The 23,389-nt window shown below is 40.8% G+C and overlaps 1 protein-coding gene across 5 annotated transcripts in view; it reads right to left on the reverse strand.

Moving 5' to 3' along the window:
- STK32A (serine/threonine kinase 32A) overlaps window positions 1–22,294 on the reverse strand; it is a 115,401-nt gene extending 93,107 nt beyond the window's left edge. For 3 of the 5 annotated variants that reach the window (XM_087429598.1, XM_087429599.1, XM_087429596.1), the window contains exons 1-2: window positions 21,816–21,928; window positions 16,849–16,996 (exon numbers count right to left, since the gene is read on the reverse strand). In XM_087429598.1, the coding sequence (XP_087285724.1) occupies window positions 16,849–16,900 (52 nt within the window). In that variant the 5' untranslated portion in view covers window positions 16,901–16,996; window positions 21,816–21,928. The other 2 variants (XM_087429600.1, XM_087429597.1) reach the window with 2 other exon arrangements.
- Window positions 22,295–23,389: the final 1,095 nt, after the last annotated feature.

Below are 23,389 nucleotides of genomic sequence, written 5' to 3' on the forward strand. Positions count from 1 at the left end.
TGCGCCACCGGGCCGGCCCCAAGAGCTATTTTTTTTTAAAAAAAAGACAGTAGGAGTCAGAGGTAGCCATCTCTTTACCATTTACTGGCTTTGTGACCTTGGCTAGTGTTTTTTTAAGACCATGTTTAGACTTGTATTCTCATCCAAACAATGGGAACATAATAGCTTTCTTATTTATATCTCAGGAGTATTTTAAGAGTCAAACTAGTAAGAGGATGAGCAAATATTGTGCAAAAGTGAAGCACTCCCCTTGGGCTTTGAGGCTGACAGAAGTGGGGTGAGGATTCCAGCTCTGCCTCTTCCTAGTTGTGTAACTTGGGCAGGTTTTGTACCCTTGCTGAGTCTCAATTCTCTGCTCTGTAAATCAGCGTGACTGATATTTTCCTCACAATTTGCGATGGAGATAAAATGAGATAACCTAAGAAAAGTATCACATTTTGAGAAGCACTCCCATAAGCACTGGTCTCTCGCATTGCACCTGGCATCCACCTGTCTCTCTGAGCCAGCTCTGTTTTCTAGATTGAAGCTTCCTATAAACCTTCTACCCCAAGAACACCATGAATTGCTGAATATGAGTGCAAGCACATTCTTAAATTTGGGGGGATGGCATAGACTCCCTTGGTGAATACAAGGGACCTTTTTCCCAGGGAGAAAAAAGAACGCAAATATACAAATTAATCTTCCTCAGAATTCTATTTAGGATCCTCAGAATTCTATTTGTGGATCCTATGTTAACAGTTAGATCTCCTCTAAATGAAAGATGCTACCTCTAAACCAGAATCCTAACATAAAACCCTGAGTATAAGCCCGCTTCACAAATCTATTGATAATCTGCCAGCACTTTCCAGCCTGTAGTATGTGAAGCACTGTGCTAGGCATTTTACTTGCATTATTTCGTATAATCCTTATTAGCCCCAAAACACAAGTAAAACATTGAGACTTGAAGAGAGTAGGTAACTTGGTCAAGGTCATAGAGCTAGTAATAGCCAGAGTTAACAATCAAATCAAGGGTATTGTTATGAGTTGAGCATCCCTCAAAAAAATATGTTGAAGTCATAACCCCCAGGACGTCGGAATGTGACCTTATTTGAGAATGGCATTGTTGCAGATGTAATTAGTCAAGTAAAGATGAGGTCATACTGGAGTAAGTTAGGCCCCTAAACCAACATGACTGGTGTCCTTGTAAGAAGAGAGAAGTTTGCACACAGACACAGAGAGAAGACTGTGTGAAGACAGAGACGGAGACAGGAATGATGATGCCATAAGCCAAGAAATGCCTTGAGCTCCCAGAAGAGGCCATGGAGAGGCCAAGAAGTATCTTGCCTGCCAATACCTTGATTTCAGACTTCTAGCCTCCCGAACTGTGAGAATTTCTATTGTTTTAAGCTATCCAGTTTGTGGTGCTTGTTATGACAGCCCTAGGAAACTAATAATAGGAAACTAATTTGGAGTGTCTGACTCCAAAATCTACGCTTGTTACCACTAGACAGTAGCACATGCTTTCCACATCCACCTCAAAACACAGGAGGAATGGCTTGAGTGGCATTTTAAAAAATGTGATGAAATGTTAAAAGACAGGAGAAAGATTGGCTAATTCTAACTCCAATGGAAGTGCACTCCTACTGTTCAAGAAGTATATTTGAGAAGGTTGTCAAGCAGGGCAAGAGAGCAGTTTTTTTTTTTTTTCATGAGGAAGATTAGCCCTGAGCTAACATCTGTTGCCAGTCCTCCTCTTTTTGCTGAGGAAGATTGGCCCAAGGCTAACATCCATGCCTATCTTCCTCCACTTTATATGTGAGACGCCTGCCGCAGCATGGCTTGTTAAGTGTGCGTAGGTCTGTGCCTGGGATCCGAAACTGTGAACCCCAGGTCACCAAAGTGGAGCGTGCAAACTTAACCACTCACCACCAGGCAGGCCCCAGGAGAGCAGTTTTTAAGATCTTTGAAGAGAGGGTTCTATAATTCTTTGGTATCTCTGTGTCGTCAAGCTCAGCACTCACAGGAGGGCGATTAAGAGGAAGTACTTCTGCTGTGCGTTGTTTCTATCCTTAACTGAATCTGCTGACCATTGAAATTGTTTCTTGTCAGCACATTTTGCACAAAAATAAAATGATAGGTCCTGGTCTTCCAAGCATCCTATCCTTCAGTATGGATAAGCAAAAGCTATGGCAAGTCCACCAGTGATGTATGGGTTAAGGACTCAGGCACAGTCCTAACACTAGTAATTAGCTGACTACAGGTTTCCTTCTTGAAAAATATTCTTAAGGGAATAGAAACGTTATTCTCTACCATCATGTAAAGGTAAATGCAGCCCCACATTACAGGCATTCAATGTCTGTAATGGTTAACTCTGAGTCATGTTTGAGCAAGTCCACTCCTAGGTATATACACCAAAGAATTGACAGCAAGGACTCAGATACTTGCATACCAATGTTCATGCAGCATTATCCACAATAGCCCCAAAGTGGAAACAACCCAAGTGTCTACCAACAGAGAAAGGGATAAACAATACATGGGATCTATGTACCATGTAATATTATACAGCCATAAAAAGGAATGAAGTTCTGACATATGCTACAACACGAATGAATCTTGAAGATATTATGCTAAGAAATGAGCCAGACTCAAAATGACAAATAATGTATGATTCCTCTGATATGGGGTACTTTGAAGAGTCAACTTCATAAAGACAGAAAGTAGAATAGATTTACCAGGGGCTGGAGTGAGGGGGACTTGGGGAGTTGTTGTTTAGTGGGTACAGAGTTTCTTTTGGGGATGATTACAAAGTTCTGGAGGGGCTGGCCCAGGGGCATAGTGGTTAAGTTCACATACTCTGCTTCGGCAGCCCTGGGGTTTGCAGGTTCGGATCCCAGGTGCGGATCTACGCACTGCTTATCAAGCCATGCCGTGGCAGGCGTCCCACATATAAAGTGGAGGAAGACAGGCAGGGATGTTAGCCTGGGGCCAATCTTCCTCAGCAAAAAGAGGAGGACTGGCAACAGATGTTAGCTCACAGCTAATCCTCCTCACCAAAAAAAAAAAAAAAAAAAAACAAAAAACAAGTTCTAGAAATGGGTAGTGGTGATGGTTGCACGTATTGTGGATGTACTTAATGCCACTGAATTTTATGATTAAAATTTGTCATTTTAAACATTTTTATGTAATATATATTTTTCCACAATAAAAAAACCCAGCTTTGAGCAAATGGTGCAAAAATCTCCACAACTCATTCAAGTGACTGTATTTATTTATTAAGTAATATTCATACTTAGCATTAATCCTATCTAAATAAAACAACCAAACTGCTTTGAATATTATTTACTATAATGATGATTTAATACTCCAAAATAGAGAATATTTATCTTTTCCCTTCTGCCACCCAAATATTTTTCGAGATTAAAAACTTATTAAACATTACAAAAAAGCAATTGCAATCTAAGAGAACTCAACTGTATTTTAGCACTTAGGTATTTTTAAAACTGTATGTACATTTAAATAAATTATAGTTGGTTCATGTTGTAGGATTGCATGGCCACTAAATTATACTTCCAAGAAATCAACAAATTTTAAGAAATTGGGATAAACTACTCATGATACTTTCACTAGTGAAAGTGAGGATACAGAAATATATAGTGCGTCATCCCAAATATATCAAATGCCTTTTATACAAATTCACAGATAAAAGATTATTAATATATTCATTTATTCAACAAGGTAGGTACTGAGTATAAAAAAGTGAATGAAACAGACAGAAATCCCTGTCCTCATTGAGTTTACCTACCAGTGAGGGGAAAAACACAATTATCAAGGCAAATAAGTAAATTAAAACAAGAAATATAAAGAAAAAAATATAGTGGGTAAGAGGGATGAGGGATGCCAGATGGAGATGGAGGTTGCAAAAGGAAAGTCCCCAAAACATTAGCAATGGTTATCTATGGGTTGAGGCATTATGGGTAGTTTTTTTCTTCCTAATTTTATTTTCCAAGGTTTCTACAACTCAGATGTAATACTTTTATAATGATAAAACTTGCTTTTAGGGCCGGCCCAGTGGTGCAAGCAGTTAAGTGCACGTGCTCTGCTGCGGCGGCCCAGGGTTCGCAGGTTCGGATCCTGGGTGCGCACTGACGCACCACTTGGTAAGCCATGCTGTGGCGGCATCCCATATAAAGTAGAGGAAGATAGGCACAGATGTGAGCTCAGGGCCACTCTTCCTCAAGAAAAAAGGAGAGGATTCACATCGGATGTTAGCTCAGGGCTAGTCCTCCTCACAAATAAAAAAAAAAAGAAACTTGCTTTTAAATATACATTTAAATACATATTTCCTAAGAATAGCTATAATAAAGTTCATCTACCTTATATTAGATACATCTGCAAATTGTTAACTGTAGGAAATATTGAGACCGTAGTCTTCAGTGGAAACCCACTGAGGTAAGCAAGCAAACCAATTCTAGTTACCAATTAGGAACACAAGACTTAAACAGAAATTCTTTTCAATGTTTCAATCAAGCCTTAGTTTAGAACATTTTTCCTGGTATGTTATACCCTGGGCAGAAAATAAAGAAGTTATCAAAGAGGTAATGACTTCAATAGTTTATAAAAGTAAATCAAAATTATCCCACAAGGTATCATACAAATTAGGTTGATCTAAAAAAGGCTGAAGAATGAAAAATGACGATGATGATGGTGAAATGAATTGTGAAAGACGTGGATGAAGGTCATGGAAATTGTTGTTCTTGGAATCAAAATGAATAGAGGAAGACAAGCAAAGCTCAAGAATAGTGATGAACTGTGTAATTAACTTCAGGGAAGAAAAGGTGTTATATATGAAACCCCTAACACTTCAGTAATAATGTGGTCTAAGGGATACGCATCTGAGTTACAGCAAAAGTGAAGATGAATGTCACTGTGAAATGAAATGACTCAGCTCTCTGAGAGCGGGATTCAATGGTAGGCACCTAATGAGTGTTTGATGTATTCTTATTGAAAAGCAATCCCCTATGTTTGTTTATTTACTATTATAAATCCATTCTGGTTGGCCATCCTGGGATGATATCTATAACTGAAATGAGATTCATTTTATATCAAGATTCAGGATCTAGCCATGTGGCTACCTGATTTCAGGTCAGTGGCTTAATCTTCCTATGCCTCAGTCCTGCCATGTTTAAACTGCAGACTGATCTGATGATAAAGTGCATTATAATTGTTGGGTGTCTCTGCCATCACCTCTAACAGGAATGTTACTGGGTGGTGAGTACATCTTCACATCACTTGCTTCCAAACTGAACTCCATTGACATAGTCTGGATATACCCGTATCTGGATGGGAAGGTGAGCGGGGAGGAGAGCACCAAGAGACAGCCTCTAGCCAGCCACCCACCTAACTGCCAGCCTGCAGCAATGACAGTCACCACCAGGCCCCATTTGGGGATGTCATGGGGGTGCTCACCCTCAACCGTCCCCACGTCAGTACCCAGATCCCTGCCATGGACAGAGGGCAGGAGGGGCTAGGGCAGCACCAGGAGCAACCAACCTAGAACCCTTCCAGGTGAGGCAGCAGCGTGTGAGCCAAGGCTCCAAGCCCCTGGGGCATGATCTACTCTCATCAGACCTAACTTACAAACACAAATTCAAAGATAAAATTAGTAAGAATTTAGAGACAGCAACTGCAAAGTATTAAAGCAAGTGTGGGGCCCCTCTGAATGCAATATCCTGTGCGCCTGCACTAGTTCCTGGTCACAAGACTTAATAGTTTCTTCCCTTCACATCGTTGATTCTTATCAGCATAACTTGCTCTAGTATCTCCTCTTTATTTTTTAAAAAAGTATTCCTGCCTTAACATCATATTCACCTTCAGCTATTGGCTTATTTCTATGCTTCCCTTTAGACCAAACTTCTTGAAAGAGTTGACTACACGTGCTGTGTCTACATCCTCACCTCCCATACACTCCTAACTCCCCATGGTCTGGCTCACGCCTCCACGATCCCACTGAACTTCTTTTGTTAGTAACACCAATATCCTCCAGGTTGCCTAATCCCATAGATATTTCTCTATTTACTCAACCACACAGGAGCATTCAACATAAGTGACTACCCTCTTTCTTGAAATACTCTTCTCTTAAATTTCGGGACAGATGTTTTTCCTTCCACGCTGGCTATTCCTTCTCAATTTCCTCAACTGGATTGCTTTCCTCTGCCTGACTTCTAAATATTAGGGTTTCTCTCTTTTGTTTTCACATTCTCTCCCAAGACAGACTCATCAATCCCCATGGAATTAAAAACCACATCTTTTTATCTCCAGCCCAGACTTTTCCACTCATCTCTGGCCACTCGATCCCAGCTTCCTACTTGACATCACCATTGAGATGTCTCACAGTCATTTTAGGTATCCAAACAAGAACTCTTGAGCACGACCACACATGGCCCCAGCCCCTCAGCGCCCCTCTTCTCCATCTCAGCAAAATGTCACAGCCATCTACCTGACTACTCAAGCGAAAACACAGGATTCATTCTTGATTTTGTTCTTGCCTTCTTACCCCACATTCAAACCATCAGTAACTCTCAATTATTTTATATCGAAAATAAATGTTGAATAAACTCTTGGCTTTCCATCTCCATTGCCACTCTGTTAGCTTAGGCACTGTCCTCTTTCATGTAAATGGATATGATTGTCCTAATTAAAGTAGGTCACCTCTGTTTTGTTTTTTTCCCATCTTAGCTACTTAAATAAGTTATCTACATAGAACTTATTGAAAATCACAATTATACATTTGGATTTCACAGATAAGAAAATCCCATCCCCCTAAAAAAAAACTAGGGGAGAAAAGGAACACCAACATTGACACCAGCTTTTATTTATTTGCCAAGTAATGGCATTAAAACTATGATGACTATGATAAGGGTAATAATAGCTAACATTTATTGAGCAATTACTGTGTGTCAGGCACTCTGCTAAATGCTTTTTATGGATAATCTCTTAATTCTCACAAAAACTATATGAAGCAGTCACTACTGTTAGCCCCCTTTTACAGATGATAAAACGGGATCAGAGAGGCAGATCGCTCATCTCAGTTCTCGCTATGAAAAAAAATTATTTCCACAATCCTTAAATACTAAACACATACACAACCAGAAAGGATATAATCCTAGAATTAAACACTTTAATAGTTTTCGTTTTATGAAAAGCTTGTTTCATTGCCTTCAGTTTTCTCTTTTCACCACAGACTAAGAAAATGTTGCCTTAGGTTGGCATTTGTCCACAGAGAGTGTCTGGAAACCACGATTTAACCTCTCTGACACCATAGTATTAGTTAAGGTTGAAGGTCGGCTCCAGAACATATCACCTGTGATTCACTGATGAAAAATTACTTAGCTGGCTCACCAGCCCTTTACATCCTAAATGGTTGGCAGCAAATGGTTGCCACTAATACATGTGGAGTTTGGCAGGTCCTTTAAGAATATATTTGGAACTTCTCCAGAGAAGCAGCCTCCAAGACCAATTGATGGCATCTGTTTGCATAGTCAGCACTTCCCTTTTATGAAACACAGTGCCCCAGGGAGTCTGGGATTTACTGACACCCATTACTGGTGCCAAGACCAAGCAATGGGCACCCACAGCTTCTTTTCCTGCCACCTGGATGCCAAGTCATTAATTTGCTCAGAAGTCAGGAATACACTGACTGTTTCTTTAGAATAAATCACAAAGTAGAACAGTGGGGCAGGATGGGGGGACGAATACTCCCAATTGTTGGATGCCCCTCAGTTGAATAAATGCCCCTAGTGGGAAATAAATTCTACCTAGTGATATTTCAAATGAATTATAGGCTGCACTCGTTTAATTGAACCCAGCCTGTATGGCTATCAAATAATACATATTACAAAAATCATATATTTTATCCTCCAAAACACTAGATTTATTAGTCCAAGTACTTCCACTGGCTCACGGTAATCAACCAAAAGAGAGTGGGTAAAGAGTGAATTCGTTAAGCATCTACAGAGAACAGTTGTGAGTCTCCTTGCCCAGTCTCTCAGTTTAAGGCTAGATGGTTATGAATGGATGTCAGAGAGGCCCCCAGTGCATGTTAATAAATATCTGCAGGATGCTGTAGAGCAGGGGCCAGCACCACATGGCCTGCAGGCCAAATCCAACCCACCAGCTATTTTTATATGGCTCATAAACTAAGAATGGCTTTTGTATTTTTAGGCTTTTTTTTGTGTGTGTGTGTGAGGAAGATCAGCCCTGAGCTAACATCCATGCTAATCCTCGTCTTTTTGCTGAGGAAGACCAGCCCTGAGCTAACATTTATTGACAATCCTCCTCCTTTTTTTTTCCCCAAAGCCCCAGTAGATAGTTGTATGTCATAGTTGCACATCCTTCTAGTTGCTGTATGTGGGACGCGGCCTCAGCATGGCCGGAGAAGCGGTGCATCGGTGCGCGCCAGGGATCTGAACCCGGGCCGCCAGCAGAGGAGTGCGCGCACTTAACCGCTAAGCCACAGGGCCAGCCCGGCTTTTGTATTTTTAAATGCTTGGGGAAAAAGAGAATATTTTGTGACAAGTGAAAATGCCGTGAAATTCAAATTTCAGTGCCCATAAAAAAATGTTATTGGCACAGAGCCACATTCATCTGTTTCCTCATTATCGATGGCTGCTTTCATGCTGCAATGGTAGAGCTGAGCGGTTGTGACGCAGACTGTATGAACTGCAAAACATAAAATATTTACTATGTGGCCCACCACAGAAAGTGTGCCAGCCCCGCTTAAATCATTCTCAGAAATAATAAAAAATACAGGCTACTCAAGTATAAAACAAGGTTATTATTACTTATTTTACTATAAATATGCCTCCAGAAAGGAAAGAAGAAATAGTTCAGGAGGAAAAAATAAAGCCTGTGCCAGTCTATTGAATTCAAAACCTATAACCATAAGTTTCCCAGTCCTTTTGCCATATAACTGTGCTCAATGTCCTATTTTAACAAGAATATTATTCCATCATTGGCTTTTTGTGTGTGTGCTTCCAAATGAAATTTCCGTGAATGGTCACATAGCAGTGCAGAGTGGAAATCTCTGTATAATTCATAGGATCTGAATCGGTGAATTGATGGCTAACACTGGTCACTGTAATTAAGTTTGTACCTGCAAGGCCATAAAGCAAAAGTCAGATCCCCTGAAGGCCTTCCCTCTGGTTCTCACTGAAGACAGTAGACTTGGAGTACCAATTACATTGTCTGAACGTTGAAACCAGTTTACAGATTTAGTTTTTCAACCTAGGTAGTTCCAAGATGAAAATGAAAAATGTCTATAGCTTTGGATAGGATAAAAAGTTAGTATAGCAACAAGTGTTATTTAATAATCAGCAACTACTTCACCATAATTTGTTCATAACACACTCTTTGAACTAAATGTTCTTAATTCATTTCTTCTTTATTGTTTTTTTTTTTAAATAGTCTCAAAATCTAATTCCTACTTGGACTAGAAACATCCAGCATCCCAGCATTAAACAGAATTATCTTGTGTTTTACTCATTAACCTAAGTAAATATGAATTGTGTACATGAAGGACCGTGGTGAAGACGCCTTACAGAGGAACATAATCACTCTTCAGCTGAAGAGATTTTGCATGTCATAATCTGTTGCCATAAACCAGGGAGAAAAAAATCAATGGGAAGAAATGATGTTTCTAATAGAAAAGAGTGGATATCACTACGACTTTTCATTTCCCAAATTGAGATCCACAGAATATTATGTCATAACGTATGAAAAGGTTTTCCATAAAAATGGTTTCATTTTGAAATAATGTAATACAAGAAAACTGAGATTTCAATATTATAGGACATTTCAGAGCCTTTAATATACTAATGAGCATTCTGAAGCTCCAAAGGCAGGATATAACTTTTTTAAATTTGTCTGAGTAGATTCTCATAAACATGTATTCATAACTCACTCCTCAGGGAACATGTACAATGGAGGCACTAGCTTGTCTCTGAGGTCTGTTTTCTTGGCTGTCTGCTTTGTTTCTCTCTGACTCTTCCAATCCCTTGGGATGGGGGAAATAAAATCCTCACAAGTTAAGTGTGTGTTGCTATAAACTGTTGGATCTGAGGTTATTTATGACAAATGCCTTTACTAAATATTAGACTGTCCAAGATGACAATTTTTTAAGAAGCCAACTCTTGCTAGAGAATTTTTCCTTTTACTTTCCCAATCATTTTAATGCAAAATAGTAAATAATCTAAGACAACGTTACTCTAGTTTGAGAGGGTAAAGCCTGAAATTCATTTAGCTACCCAACTGGGTACAAATATGCAACGCATAGACATTAAAATAACGAAGGAGAGTCTCAAAGTCCTTCATTGCTGGAATCAATTCAGTAACCTTCCATTTCTTTTGGATTGCAAATATGTGGCCAATTTTTTTGGCCCAACATTTTGAAGGACGCATTGCCTCTGTCACCAAAGAAGATGGAGGAAAACTGGAAACAGTCACATATCCTAGGAGATGGATGTTGCCAAATGAAAGTAGAACACTGAGTTTTCAGCAAGTCCCAAGAATAATGCAATAATTGAGCTCTCTCTGCAAACTCCGTTCATTGACGAAGTCTTTCTAGCAGCTTTTGTTTTTTTTTTTAAGATTTTATTTATTTACTTTTTTCCCCCCCAAAGCCCCAGCAGATAGTTGTATGTCACAGCTGCACATCCTTCTAGTTGCTGTTTGTGGGACGCGGCCTCAGCATGGCCGGAGAAGTGGTGCGTCGGTGTGCGCCCGGGATCCAAACCCGGGCCGCCAGCAGCGGAGCGCACGTACTTAACCGCTAAGCCACGGGGCCAGCCCCCTAGCAGCTTTTTAACCTAAGGCCAACTTTTCTTACCTACAATACACCAGAAGAAAGTTGTCTCTTAGTTTAACTAAACCGACTTTATCACCTGTGCAAACATACTACTTATAATGATTGCAAGCCCCTCCTTTGTTGCCTATCTGAATTATAAACAAGTCTACTTTCTCCTGTTATTAAAGAATTTCTTTTTCTAAATTTGCTTGAAAACCTCAATTACTGGACTTCTAAAATGTTGATTTTTTAGTAAAACAAGCCAAAAAAAACCTCAGATAAAACAAAACATCTGCATTCAGATAGAGGAAATAAGGCTGACTTAAAGAATAAGAGTTATAAACCATCACTTGCCTTCCTATTCATTTCTTTTAGAAAACTTAAGATGTCTTTCTGTATCATTATTTCTCACAGTATTCATATGGTAGTTGGGGATGGGGAGCAATTGTCACTCTGTCTGTTGATCAAATGGGATTACCTAAATAGTCAGCATTGGGCTTAAATCAGAAAAAGTAAAGTTTATTGATTTTCAGCCCAATGAATTCTTTTTCTTTCTTTTTTTTTGCAAGGAAGATCAGCCCTGAGCTAACATCCATGCTAATCCTCCTCTTTTTGCTGAGGAAGACTGGCTCTGAGCTAACATCTATTGCCAATCCTCCTCCTTCCCCCCGCCCCCCAAAGCCCCAGTAGATAGTTGTATGTCATAGTTGCACATCCTTCTAGTTGCTGTATGTGGGATGCGGCCTCAGCATGGCCGGAGAAGCGGTGCATCGGTGCACGCCCGGGATCCGAACCTGGGCGGCCAGTAGCAGAGCACGAGTACTTAACCGCTAAGCCACGGGGCCGGCCCAGCCCAATGAGTTCTTGATTTTGCCTTAAATGAAAATATAGTCACACCAGGGGGAATAAAAGAAAAAGCAGATGAGATTGTGTTTTTTTCCAGTCAATAACTTGCCCTCTTTTTAGAGGATTTTTATATAGGTTTCCACAGAATCCATAAAATCTGCCATTCTGCCAATCCAATTCCATTGATGGGATTGTGAATAGGTCATATTGACTATGGCATCTACAGGGTTGCATTTCATTAATTTTGTTTCTTTCAGAGGTTGAAGAAGTTCAAAGAGTAGCTAAGAGACTCAGATGCTAGTAAATAATACTACAACTAGCATTAATTGGGTGGTTACTTTATGTGAGACACCTTGCTAAGTGTTTTACTTGTATTATTTTATTTAATCCTCACAATGACCCAATGAAGTATGCCCAATTATTGCATTTTACACACGGAAAACCGAGGCTTACAGAGGTTTAATGACTTGCATAACAGAAATTTTTTTCCCCAAGTGAATTCACTAGTAATTACTTAGATTTGCGGACTTTTTTCACGGTGTTTCAAGTCCCTTTAGAACACTTTATAATTTAGTCAAATTGACTCTAATGTTTGATGATGGTTGATCAGGCCACGTACCCTTTGATTTTTCTCACAGAAACATACAGATTGCTAGTCTGTGGCACAGCTGAGATTTGAACCTGTGTATGTCTTTCCAATACATATGCTAGGTGGTCTCCCATTACTAAAACACAAATCATAATTAGGTGGAAGACACTGTGGTGGTTTCTCAAAAAATTAAACAATAATTACCATATGATCCAGCAATTCCACTTCTAAGTATATACCTAAAAGAACTGACAACAGAGACTGAAACAGATATTTGTACGCCCATGTTCATAGCAACATTATTCACAATAATCAAAAGGTAGAAACAACCAAACGTCCATGGATAGATGAAAGTAGAAACAAAAGGTGGTATATATATAAGGTGGAATATTATTCAGCCTTAAAAAGGAATGGAAATCTGATACATGCTACAATATGGATAAACTTTGAAAACATTATGCTAAGTGAAATAAGCCAGCCACAAAAGGGCAAATAGTACATCATTTTACTTACATAAGGTACCTAGAATAATCAATTCCATTGAGATGTAAAGTAGAACGGTGGTTGCCAGGGGCAAGGGGGAGGAGGGAACAGGAAGGTGTTATTTTTTGTGTGTGTGTGAGGAAGATCAGCCCTGAGCTAACATCCGATGCCAATCCTCCTCTATTTTTTTTTTTTTGGTGAGGATTATCAGCCCTGAGTTAACATCTATGCCCATCTGCCTCCACTCTATATGGGCCGCTGCCACAGCATGGCTTGACAAGCGGTGCGTCGGTGCACACCCAGGATCCAAACCAGTGCACCTCAAGCTGCCGCAGCGGAGCGCGCACACTTAACCGCTTGCACCACCGGGCCGGCCCCAGCGAAATTATTATTAAATACAGTTTCAGTTTGGGAAGACGAAAAAGTTCTGGAGATGGATGGTGGTGATAGTTGCCCCAAAATGAATGTACTTAATGCCACTGAACTATACACTTAAAAATGGTTAAAATGGTATATTTTCTTATATGTATTTTACCACATAAATTAATTAATTTTGTAATTAATAAAAAAGCAATTAGGATTTGGTTTCCACTAAAATGTAAAAGCTAAAAGCACAAACAAAACAATGGCAGAATTTGCAATCTATTTTGTAAAAGATGACTTAGTAATTAAATGAGCAAATCTTACTGTGTTCGACAGCACTGTAAACCTTATACCTTGTTTTCACTAAAAATCAACATAAGTAACTAATAGAATGATTCTTTCAAGATCAGATACCAGAAGGAACAACATGAAATACAGTGTCAGGATGAATTCTAGCAGGAATAGCTTATCTTAAGGGACAGTCAATAATATTTTATCTTTATCATCTTCAAAGCGAACCAAAACATTTTTCCATGAGAAAAAAAATCTTGAAATATTACTTGGGAAAATTGGTTCAAATTTACTTCCCAAATCCATATATTGAGAATAGTAAACACTTTGAAGGAAATATTAGATACTTTTTATCACATATTGGAATGATTTTCAGCAATGTTTTTAAAATAATTAAATTGGCTCATTTAAGTGCCCTAGATTCTAGCTCGGTTTGATTATTTATACAAAACTAAGGAGATCAAAAATGATATAGGCATTCACATTCTTTGATTAGTCAGTGCTTTTTTGTTCTGGTTGTTTCTCTTGGTCAGAAGCTTCACAGCAATCAATTCAAATTTTACCTCGTGCTCCATCCAGAGCTATGAAAGGAGCCAAATCAACTTCACAGTATTAACTTATATAAAACAAAAGGAAATTCCCCAGAATGGCATACTTTTCCTTCCAAAAACTCAATAGTCTTGTCAATAAACAAGTTAATATGGCAATTAAATATAGTCCCTTTTAATAAAATACAAACTCATACTCATCAGAACGTTATGATATAAACAACTATTCATTCTCAATTTTGTCATTATTTGGACTTTGGACTTGCTTTTTCCTGTGCTTGAACTATTTTTCTCATGTCATTGCATGAGTGGCTTCTCATCTTTCAGGCTTCAGCTCAAATGTCACCTGAGAAAGGCCAAGCCTGACCACACCCTATCTAACATGGTCTCTGCCATCACCTTGTCACTCTCCATGAGACCACACATGGTCATTTCCTTGGTGCACTTGAACACTATCTGAAGTTATCTGGTTTGTGTATTTGTTTGTTTATTGTTTGCCTTCCACCATTGGAACATGGGGTCCAAGGGCAGGGCAAGGGCCATCTTGTTTCCTACTCTATTCCTCATGTCTAGCAGTGTGACAGGCTCAGAGTAGGCGGATTTGCCCTTCTACTTCTGCCTTGCAGTTGTGTGTGTGGACGGACTCAGAGCCTTGCCCCCTGGGAAGCACAGACAAACTGCTATGCTCAGATCTTCTCTTTATGGGCACTGCAGTAGACTCATGTCATTGGGCTGGGGGGCTGGACAACAAAAAGGTGGTCATCTACAGGGTGTTAAGAAAGACCTGCTTGCTTCTTAAGCCTAACTCTACCACAACCTAGTTTTTCCAGATTCTCTTAAAGGTATAGTACTTAAAAAGTGGTACCTTATATTCCATTTGCCACAATCACTTGGGTTTGTAGATTTCTTGGGCACCACATGAGATGAAAGGCTGGTTGAATTAAGGAAGATTTAGACATTTCTGTATTTTCGTATTATAATGCTATCCTAATACCTTAAAATGACACATATCCTAGCAAGTTACAAGCATGAAGCTGGGCTCTCTTTCCTACTCTGTTCTCTGAGGACCAGCCTCATGCCTAATATTAGCTCTGAATCCATAAGGAGCACAGTGAACCAAACAAGTGAAATCCAAGCCTACTTGTCCTCCCATTTTAGAGATGGAAAAATCAAGTAACATCACTGGTCTCTAGATTCTTGCCTTTACTACTTGATGAAGCAAAGCAAGGCAACAGAAACAAGAGAGGAAAAAAAGTTTTCTTAAGACTGTTTTCTAACTATATAATTTCAGGGTTCCTATGCAATTTTTGTATAGGTAGTAATGATGTGCCTCTAAATTGATAGTGAATAGCTGGGAACAAGGCACCCTGATCAGTCAGATATTTTGTGTTTAAGGATCCTTCTAAGGACACAAAAACTAAGATAGCAGGCTTCTAGTTGTTCCCCCAACCATGGCAAACAGCTAATTCTACCCGTTTTTTGTAACAAAACAGAACTCCTTATTGTTAGAAGGTTCATGGCCACACAAGATAAAAAACTAATTAAATTTCGCAGTCTCCCTTGTAACCAGGTATGTGCAGGTGAATGAAAGTGACAAGCCAGATCAGATGCTTAAAGGAGTAGGCACCGCCTTCCCTTCTCGTCCTCCTCCCCCTGGCTGGAATTTGGCAGTGGTGGTGAGCCACTCTGAGGTACGAGGGTGAGAGTAACACCCCAGGGATGGGAAGAGAAGTAAAGAAGCGAGCCTGTTGGAACCAGAGTCCCTGACCCTTTGGAGCACACATCGCCTAGGTTACTTATGCCTAGACTGTTACACGAGAAAGAAAAACCTGTCCATCTTGATTAAGCTACCGTTATTTGTAGTTTCTGTCTCAGCAAACTTACATTCTAACACAATCAACTTTCTTTGATGATTTAGATGCTGCTTCATAATTTTTGCAAAGTGGCTTTAGGGTCTCAAATGACAAACTTTTTGAGTTGAGAAAGACCTTCAAGTTAATCCTATCCCCTCACTTTATTGATGAGGAATTTGAAGATAGAGTAAATAAACTTCTCAAACCTCACAGGTAGCTGGTAGTAGGACTGGTGCTCTGACCTCCTCAATTTCAGTTCTTCATTCTTTTCCTTTATGGTCCAATTAGCAGAATTCTCTGGAAATGACTCTGAGGGCTCCCTCAGGGAGGCCTGGACAACTTACTAGCTGGGACCCAGGGCCTCCTTTTTCCCAGACAACCTATAAACAGCTGCCACACTGAATATACTGCCAAGGCTGCTCACACTTGCACTACAGGAAGGAAGAGTGACATGGAGGCCCATGGCTGGTTCTGGTATGGCTCATTGTGGGATGATGGAAGAATCAGGAGGACCCATGCGCTTTCTTTTCTTGCTGAGCCTGGCCTTGAAAGTTTCCCTTTTCTCCAATAAAACTGACTCTTTTTCCTATGACTTAGCATTGTGGAATTTGTCTAAGACCCTGAGGATGGCTGATGGAAACTCAGACAACACCTACTTGCATGACTCCACTCTACAATTCTATGAGTATTTATTATCATTCACATGCAATTTGATAATGTAAGAAATTTTCTATAACAACTAGCAGTAGGGGTAACTTCAACTGTCAAGGGAACTGCACAAAGAACAAACAAATCATTTAATTTCAAGGTCTTATTGTGTATGTTTGGACAAAGGGCATTGGTACAGTGGTGACCAAGAAAGCTTCCCAAGGTCCCGTGGAAAGTAGTAGGTAAAATCCAGCTATTACCATACAAGGTCCTTGGGTTTACCCTTGTAGATCTATATATGTTTTTTTAAAGGCCTTGCACTGAAATTCACTTATGAAACTCGGAGCTTATATTTGAATTCTGCAAAATTCTATAGTATTTTATACTCAACAATCACACATTTCTTACCATCTTCATTTTCATCAAACACTGGTGGTTTGCTTGAAGTGTTGGCTCCCATGGTCGAGTCTGCTCAGACCTGGATCCTCCAGTTACATTATCCTGGCAGAAACACTCATCTTCATTCAAAAGAAGTCCAGAAGCCTTAGCTAGATATCTAGGAGGGGAAAACAAATGGTATCCTTTCAATATGGTGTACTCCAGGTACCCTGAGTACAGACTCTGGCTGAAATATTAACCTGATCTGTATCACAGCAGGGGAATTTTTTGTGCTTGAAAATGATAATTTCAGAAATAACAGACACCATCAAGCATCTGAGAGAACCCACTACATGGCCTCTTCAACAGCGGACCTGGACTTACAAAGAAGGAGGAAAGCAAAATATTTTTCTAAGTATGAAGACGAGTTTAAAACAAGGTCAGCAATCCTTTATTTAACAACTATAAAAAAAATACTATTTTATTGTGACTCTCCATATTTTTGAGAAAATATGTTAAACATTTTTTTTGATGTGCAATCAACAACTTTAATTTTTTTCAGTCCTAAAAATATATCCCCTCTCTCGTTCCTCCTACCCTGGAAGGTTCTACAATGTAAAAGGAACAAGGTCTGAGTCTGGGCTTTACCACACTAGCAAGTTGCTGAATTTCACTAAACATGTTTCTTTTTTTCTTTCTCTGAACTTGAAGATGATAATGGTCCTTACCTCAAAGGCAAATTAAATGTAATTTAATAAATTAAACTTAATGAGACAATATGTAAAGTATTTTCACAGCATAAGTGCTCAATAATTGTTGGTCACTCTGAAGCTCAAATTAAATGATGTATGTGAGAGCTAAAAAGCTCTAAAAAATGTACATTTATGACTTTGTTTATTTTAAACATAATTGTAAAGAATTTTACTTTCCCTGAAATTGGTAAGGAAAGGCAGCATCCAAAAGTCTCTTTCTAAAACTGACACTGATAATAGCTTTGGGCCAGTTATTTAACCTCTCATCTCTAAAATGGGAGAAACAACAGGGCCTTCCTCAGGAATCGTAAGCTTAGATGCCTACCAGAGCCAGGCAGAAATGCAAATTAGTGAACTGGACCAGGTGGAAGACAGTAGTGCCTGGTGGGGACATTGGTGACCTGGAAAATCCAGGCTCCATCTAAAAGATGTCATTGCTCTCAGATCTAAAAGATTGTTGCCAGGTAGAAACATGGGCCCAGGGGCCAGATCTTCAGATCTACCAAAAAAAAGGGTAAAGATCCAGATTTTATACAAAACAATATTTAAAAATTCATTTTAGCTCTATGGCCTGAGCAAATTTCACGCATGGGACAAATATGGCTCATGGGATATAGTTAATGAGACAATGTACGTAAGGCAACTAGCACAATGCCTGGCACATAATTTGCAAAGAATAAATGTTAGCGGGCCGGCCCCGTGGCTTAGTGGTTAAGCGCTCGCACTCCGCTGCTGGCGGCCCGGGGTTCAGATCCCCGGCACGCACCGTCGACACACTGCTTCCCCGGCTATGCTGAGGCCGCGTCCCACATACAGCAACTAGAAGGATGTGCAGCTATGACATACAACTATCTACTGGGGCTTTGGGGGGAAAATAAATAAATAAAATCTTTAAAAAAAAAAAGAATAAATGCTAGCTACTGCTATTTTAATAGGAGCAGTATGTTTTTATCGTGTGCTATTTTTTTAACTTGACACCTGTTGATTGATTTCCTCTTGGACTTTTTATACATGAAGGAAATACAGATTAGAGGCAGAATTGAAGAAAGTGTTTCAAGCGAACCTGGTCTAAGAATGAGTTATTGAAAATGAACTCGAGAAGCCCCTAAGCCCTAAGTCTAGAAGAAAAGTTCATTTTCTCATTAGGAAAATGTAAAGACTTCATTTGGAAGGCAGACTCATTAAGGAAATGCTACTTTTCATACTAAAAGCCAACTGCTGGCAAAGTGCCTTATGGACTTTAAAAAGAATCATTAAATGGAGAGCAAAGAAAGAGTCAGCAATTAGGAAGCAACCAATTAGATGGTATGGGAGAGAGCTGGGGAGGGGGCAGGTGGTAACAGGTGGCTGGAGGAAGCTCAGGGGGATTATTGAGATCAGGAACATACAAAGCACTCAACTGTATCTCCAGGCTAAAAAAACAAAGGGCTTTTAATTCCAGCGGAAAAGGGGATGAGAAAAAGCAAGTGGGATGCCCCAGTGTCTCACTGTAGGCTACGGAGAAGCAAATAGGGAGCACTGTGTGTTTTATTACTCCATTTAGAGTCCAGAATAAGTGAAGAATAGTATAAGGGCTGAACCACAGATGACATTAGAGAGGACTGGTCCTAAACAGAATATTGATTTTAAGGAATTGCAATTGTTAACACTGCAGACTGGGGCTACCTTCTCTTTTATTTTGTGCATAAAACCTCGGTACACATAGTTTTCACACCACACCCCAATCCTGTCCATCTTATATTTTTCTTCACATTTCAGACTTTTCTCAAGTAGCCCGTCTTCCTGCAACATAAAATGTACCAAGCATTGACCTTGCAAGTTGTCAAAGCAGAAAGAGAAAGAGAGAGGACTGTTATGACAATTTGCTACATTTCAGAGTTCCATTCTGATGGGTAAACAATTTTGTTCACCAAAGATTCAGTGATTTTTAGTGGGAGAAAATATGTAAACAGGGAACCACTGTTGTATATGTTTGGAGGAGGGGCAGGTGGACTGGAAAATTGGGTGGTGGCATCTCCATTGCACCTATCACCCAATCCAGTCTAGAAGTGTCTTTCTCTTTTTCTCCCCATGTGGATAACCAGATTTGATAACTTTCCCTTATATCCAGAAAGAAATCGAACTTTTTCTGGCAGGAAAATGTAGACACATGTTTTCCATTCTGCTGAATAGGGCCCAGAAGAGCTATAGGGCTCTCTTCTACCAAACCCCACACCCTTCCTGACCTCCTGGTACTAAGTCTGCAGTGTTACATAAGCATCATCTTGAGACATCAAGAGGATAGTTACCACCCATGGAAATGAACATCCTAAACGGAAAATACAAGAGAAAGAGCAGTGTGTCTTACAGGAACACAGGGAATTTTCAGATTCTACCTTGACCTAGCCAATACCAGATTATTAACTGCAGACTCGTTCTCCAATACCAACATTTGACCTTTGGCCTATACTTTTGGGGACTGTCAACAGGGGAGCTTTTCTAAGCAGCTAAGCCTCCCTAGGTAAAAAGGTGTCATCTTGAGGAATTCAAGAACCTATGTTGTAATGCAAGAAAGTTTCAACTTCTGATAGACCTGTTTCAGTTTCATGCCACAGCATATGCAGAGACATAACTTTTGTTTTTGTTTTTTTTTTAAATTTCAAAATTTTTATGGGGGAAAATCTGCTTAACATAGAATACACTGTTGCATTTTAAAGTATACAGTTCAGTGGCTTTTAGTACAATGATTTAGTCATGTGGCTATCACCACTATCTAATTCCAGAACATTTTCAACACCCCCAAACAAACCCATACTCATTCACACTCTATTTTCTCCTAACCCAAGCCCATGGAAACAACTCCTCTGTTTTCTCCCCCTATGGATTTGCCTATTCTGGACAGTTCAGTCAAATGGCATCATGCTATCTGTAGCCTTTGTGGATGGCTTCAGTGAGCACACATGTTTCAAGGTTCACCCATGGCCTAGCATGTGGCAGTACCTTATTCCTTTTTATGGCTCTATAATATCCTATATTATGAATAGGCCACATTAGGTTTATGCAGTCATAACTGGATATAAATTTGGGTTTGTTCCACTTTTGGACCATTGTGAACCATGTTGCTTTGAATGTCCATGGGCGAGTTTCCTCTTTTGGACATATCTACCATGGGCCTCTCCAGGTCTATAGTAATTCCAGGTTTAAGATTTTTTTTTTTTTTGGTATTAAATGTCAGCACTTTTGTGTGTGTGTGTGTTCTATTGTTTTTTTATTGATGTTTTAATAGTTTATAACATTGTGAAATTTTGGGTTGTACATTTTTGTTTGTCCATCACCATATATATGTCTCCCTTCACCCCTTGTGCCCATGCCCTACCCCCATTGCCCCTGGTAACCACAATACAGTTTTCTCTAGAGACATAACTTATTTTGTTTGCATTTGAAAAACAGAACTTCTTAAAGTGAGAAATATCTAGAAACATGGGAAAGAAAACATGAAAAACACCCAAGTTAACACCACTCTCAGTTATACTGTTTATATTTCGGCAACTTTGCTTCATCATTTTTTATATTAAAAATTATAGGTAAACGTTATTTCCACCTTAACCCTCATGCCAAATTAATTCCCCTTTTATACTTCTCAAAGACAGCCACAATCATGAATCTGGTATATATTTTACAGTCTACTTTCTACGATTTGACAACAAGAAGTGTGTTTTAAAATAAGTCGCCTAAACGGCATCATAGAGTAGGTATATTTTGCATCTTACTGGGATCATTTACCATTATACTTCTGCGATCTAGGCATGCTGATCTCTACAGCTCAGATTTCTGCTTTTTACATGCTGTATAGCAGTCCATGGTGCGAATGCACTACATTTTATTTATCTGTGTAAAAATGTTCCAATCTTTCAGCTTCGGGGGAAAAATCCTTGTGGCGTTGAAGCCAACCATCAAAAGCAGGTTTTGCTTGTTCAGAAGCTGGATAAGAGAAACAAGAAGAAAACCTCCCACACGTATCTCCACTCCGCAAATATGTATTGAAGTCCGTCCGTTTCTGGACCTGAGTCAATGAGAGGCTGGGGGACGAGGTGGGGTACCAAACAGCCGGGAAGCGAGGATTGGTCCCAGCTCTCTCTGGTTGTGGTGGGTTATCTTGACCACCTGCCTTGGTCTTATTTCTCTTCCCGTTTAACTTCCTAGCTTCCCAAGAGTGCCCTTAGTATGCAGGTTTATTTAAAAGAAAACATCTACACCACCACTCACCTGGATCTTGGTTCTCCCTTCACGCCTTGCAAGAAGCTCAGACTGGTGCTTCCGGTCGGGGAGCAGGGGCTAACACGGGAACTCCGAGAAATAAGAAGCAAGCAAGGAAAAGCACCTACCTGCCCGGGCGCACCGGGATCTGCGAGCGAGGGGCTGGGCTGGGCTTGGCGGGCACCTGCGGCTGCCGAGGGGTCCGAGCGCCGCCCCAGCGCGCAGCTCCTCCCGGGAGGGGCGGCTCCCTGCCGGGGCGGGGGCGGGGGCGGGGAGCAGCTAGCCGGCGGGCATCCGCGGTCGGCGCCCCCCCCCAGAAACGGCCGGGCAGTCGCCTGGGTGAGGGGCCGTCGCCTGGGGTCCGTGCGTCGCCCGGGGAGGGCGAGGCGAGAGCGCGGCGCTGCGGGCGCGGCTGCGAGCCGGCGGTGGGGATCCCGCGGCGCCTTGGCTCGATGCGAAGGCGCCGGGACGCAGAGCGCGCCCCAACTTCCCGGACCGAGGCCCGGTTCCCCTGAAGTGAACCCTCCTCCCCGCCAAGATACTCGGGCAGCGCCGCCGAGGATGGTGGATATGGGGGTGGCGGGGACGAGCTGCAGATCTGAGACGGGAAAGGCAGCAAGATTTCCTTTAAGACTTTTCTCTGGGTATTGGGAGAGATCCAAGAGAGGGCTGAGAATTGTACACGTCCCGACAAGAAGGATCTCTCGGCGGATCTTATGGTCTAGCAGATTTCCTCTTTTTACTGGTGAGGAAATTGAGGCACAGAGAAGAAAAATACTTGTCCAGTGTAACAACAATTAATAGAGAGAACCTTTTCTAGACCCAGGTCTCCTGGCCCCAGACCCCATTTTTTCCACGTATTTTTGTCACTCTCAACCTCTGCGTGTGGAGCTGGGGCAGGGGACGGGGGCACAGAGATGAAGACAATCCCACTGGAAGTTTCTATGTTCTCTCCCATGGCGGCAGCCCTCTGTCCTTCCCCTTTGTAATAATCAATACGATGGAAATAACTTCTTCCTCTTTTCCCACTCTTTTCCCACTAACCCAAGTGTCACACACAGTTAAGCCACGGGAGAATTGGCGCTAGTTTGCTGACTGAAATGGCGAGGGTGTGTGATCCTGGGCAGCGGGGGGGGGAGGGGGGGGGCAGGGCAGAACTGGAGGGTGTAGGTCTACTCTGGGGGTGGGGTGGGGACAGCTATTCAGCTCCAAAGTTTCCTTGCACGTGGAAATGCCAGCTCAGCGTTTCCAAATATTTAGATTTTAAAAGAGAAGCTAGAAACGAGAACTTCCGTGTGAAATTTCCCATTATTGTTAAACATTGGCAAGTTTAAAAAATGTTAAAAATTATGTTGGTCAAACACAATGCGCCTGTGGCTGAAATGTCTTTTTCACACTCCCGCTTTTTGATCTATCTAGATGTAAAGTTCCACAGACTGCAGGAGCCGTATCGGCTCTGTTCGCCATTTGTAGAACCAGCTCCTAGAATGGTGTCTCATGTGTCTTAAATGTCTGCTGAAATTGTTGAAGACGTGAGTGGACACCTCATGGTCAAGAGTCCCATAATTTACTCATTAAACAAA

Source organism: Ceratotherium simum, chromosome 4 (assembly GCF_057802395.1).
Source record: "Ceratotherium simum simum isolate JZ-2026a chromosome 4, ASM5780239v1, whole genome shotgun sequence".
In the NCBI taxonomy this organism is placed as follows: Eukaryota; Metazoa; Chordata; class Mammalia; order Perissodactyla; family Rhinocerotidae; genus Ceratotherium; species Ceratotherium simum.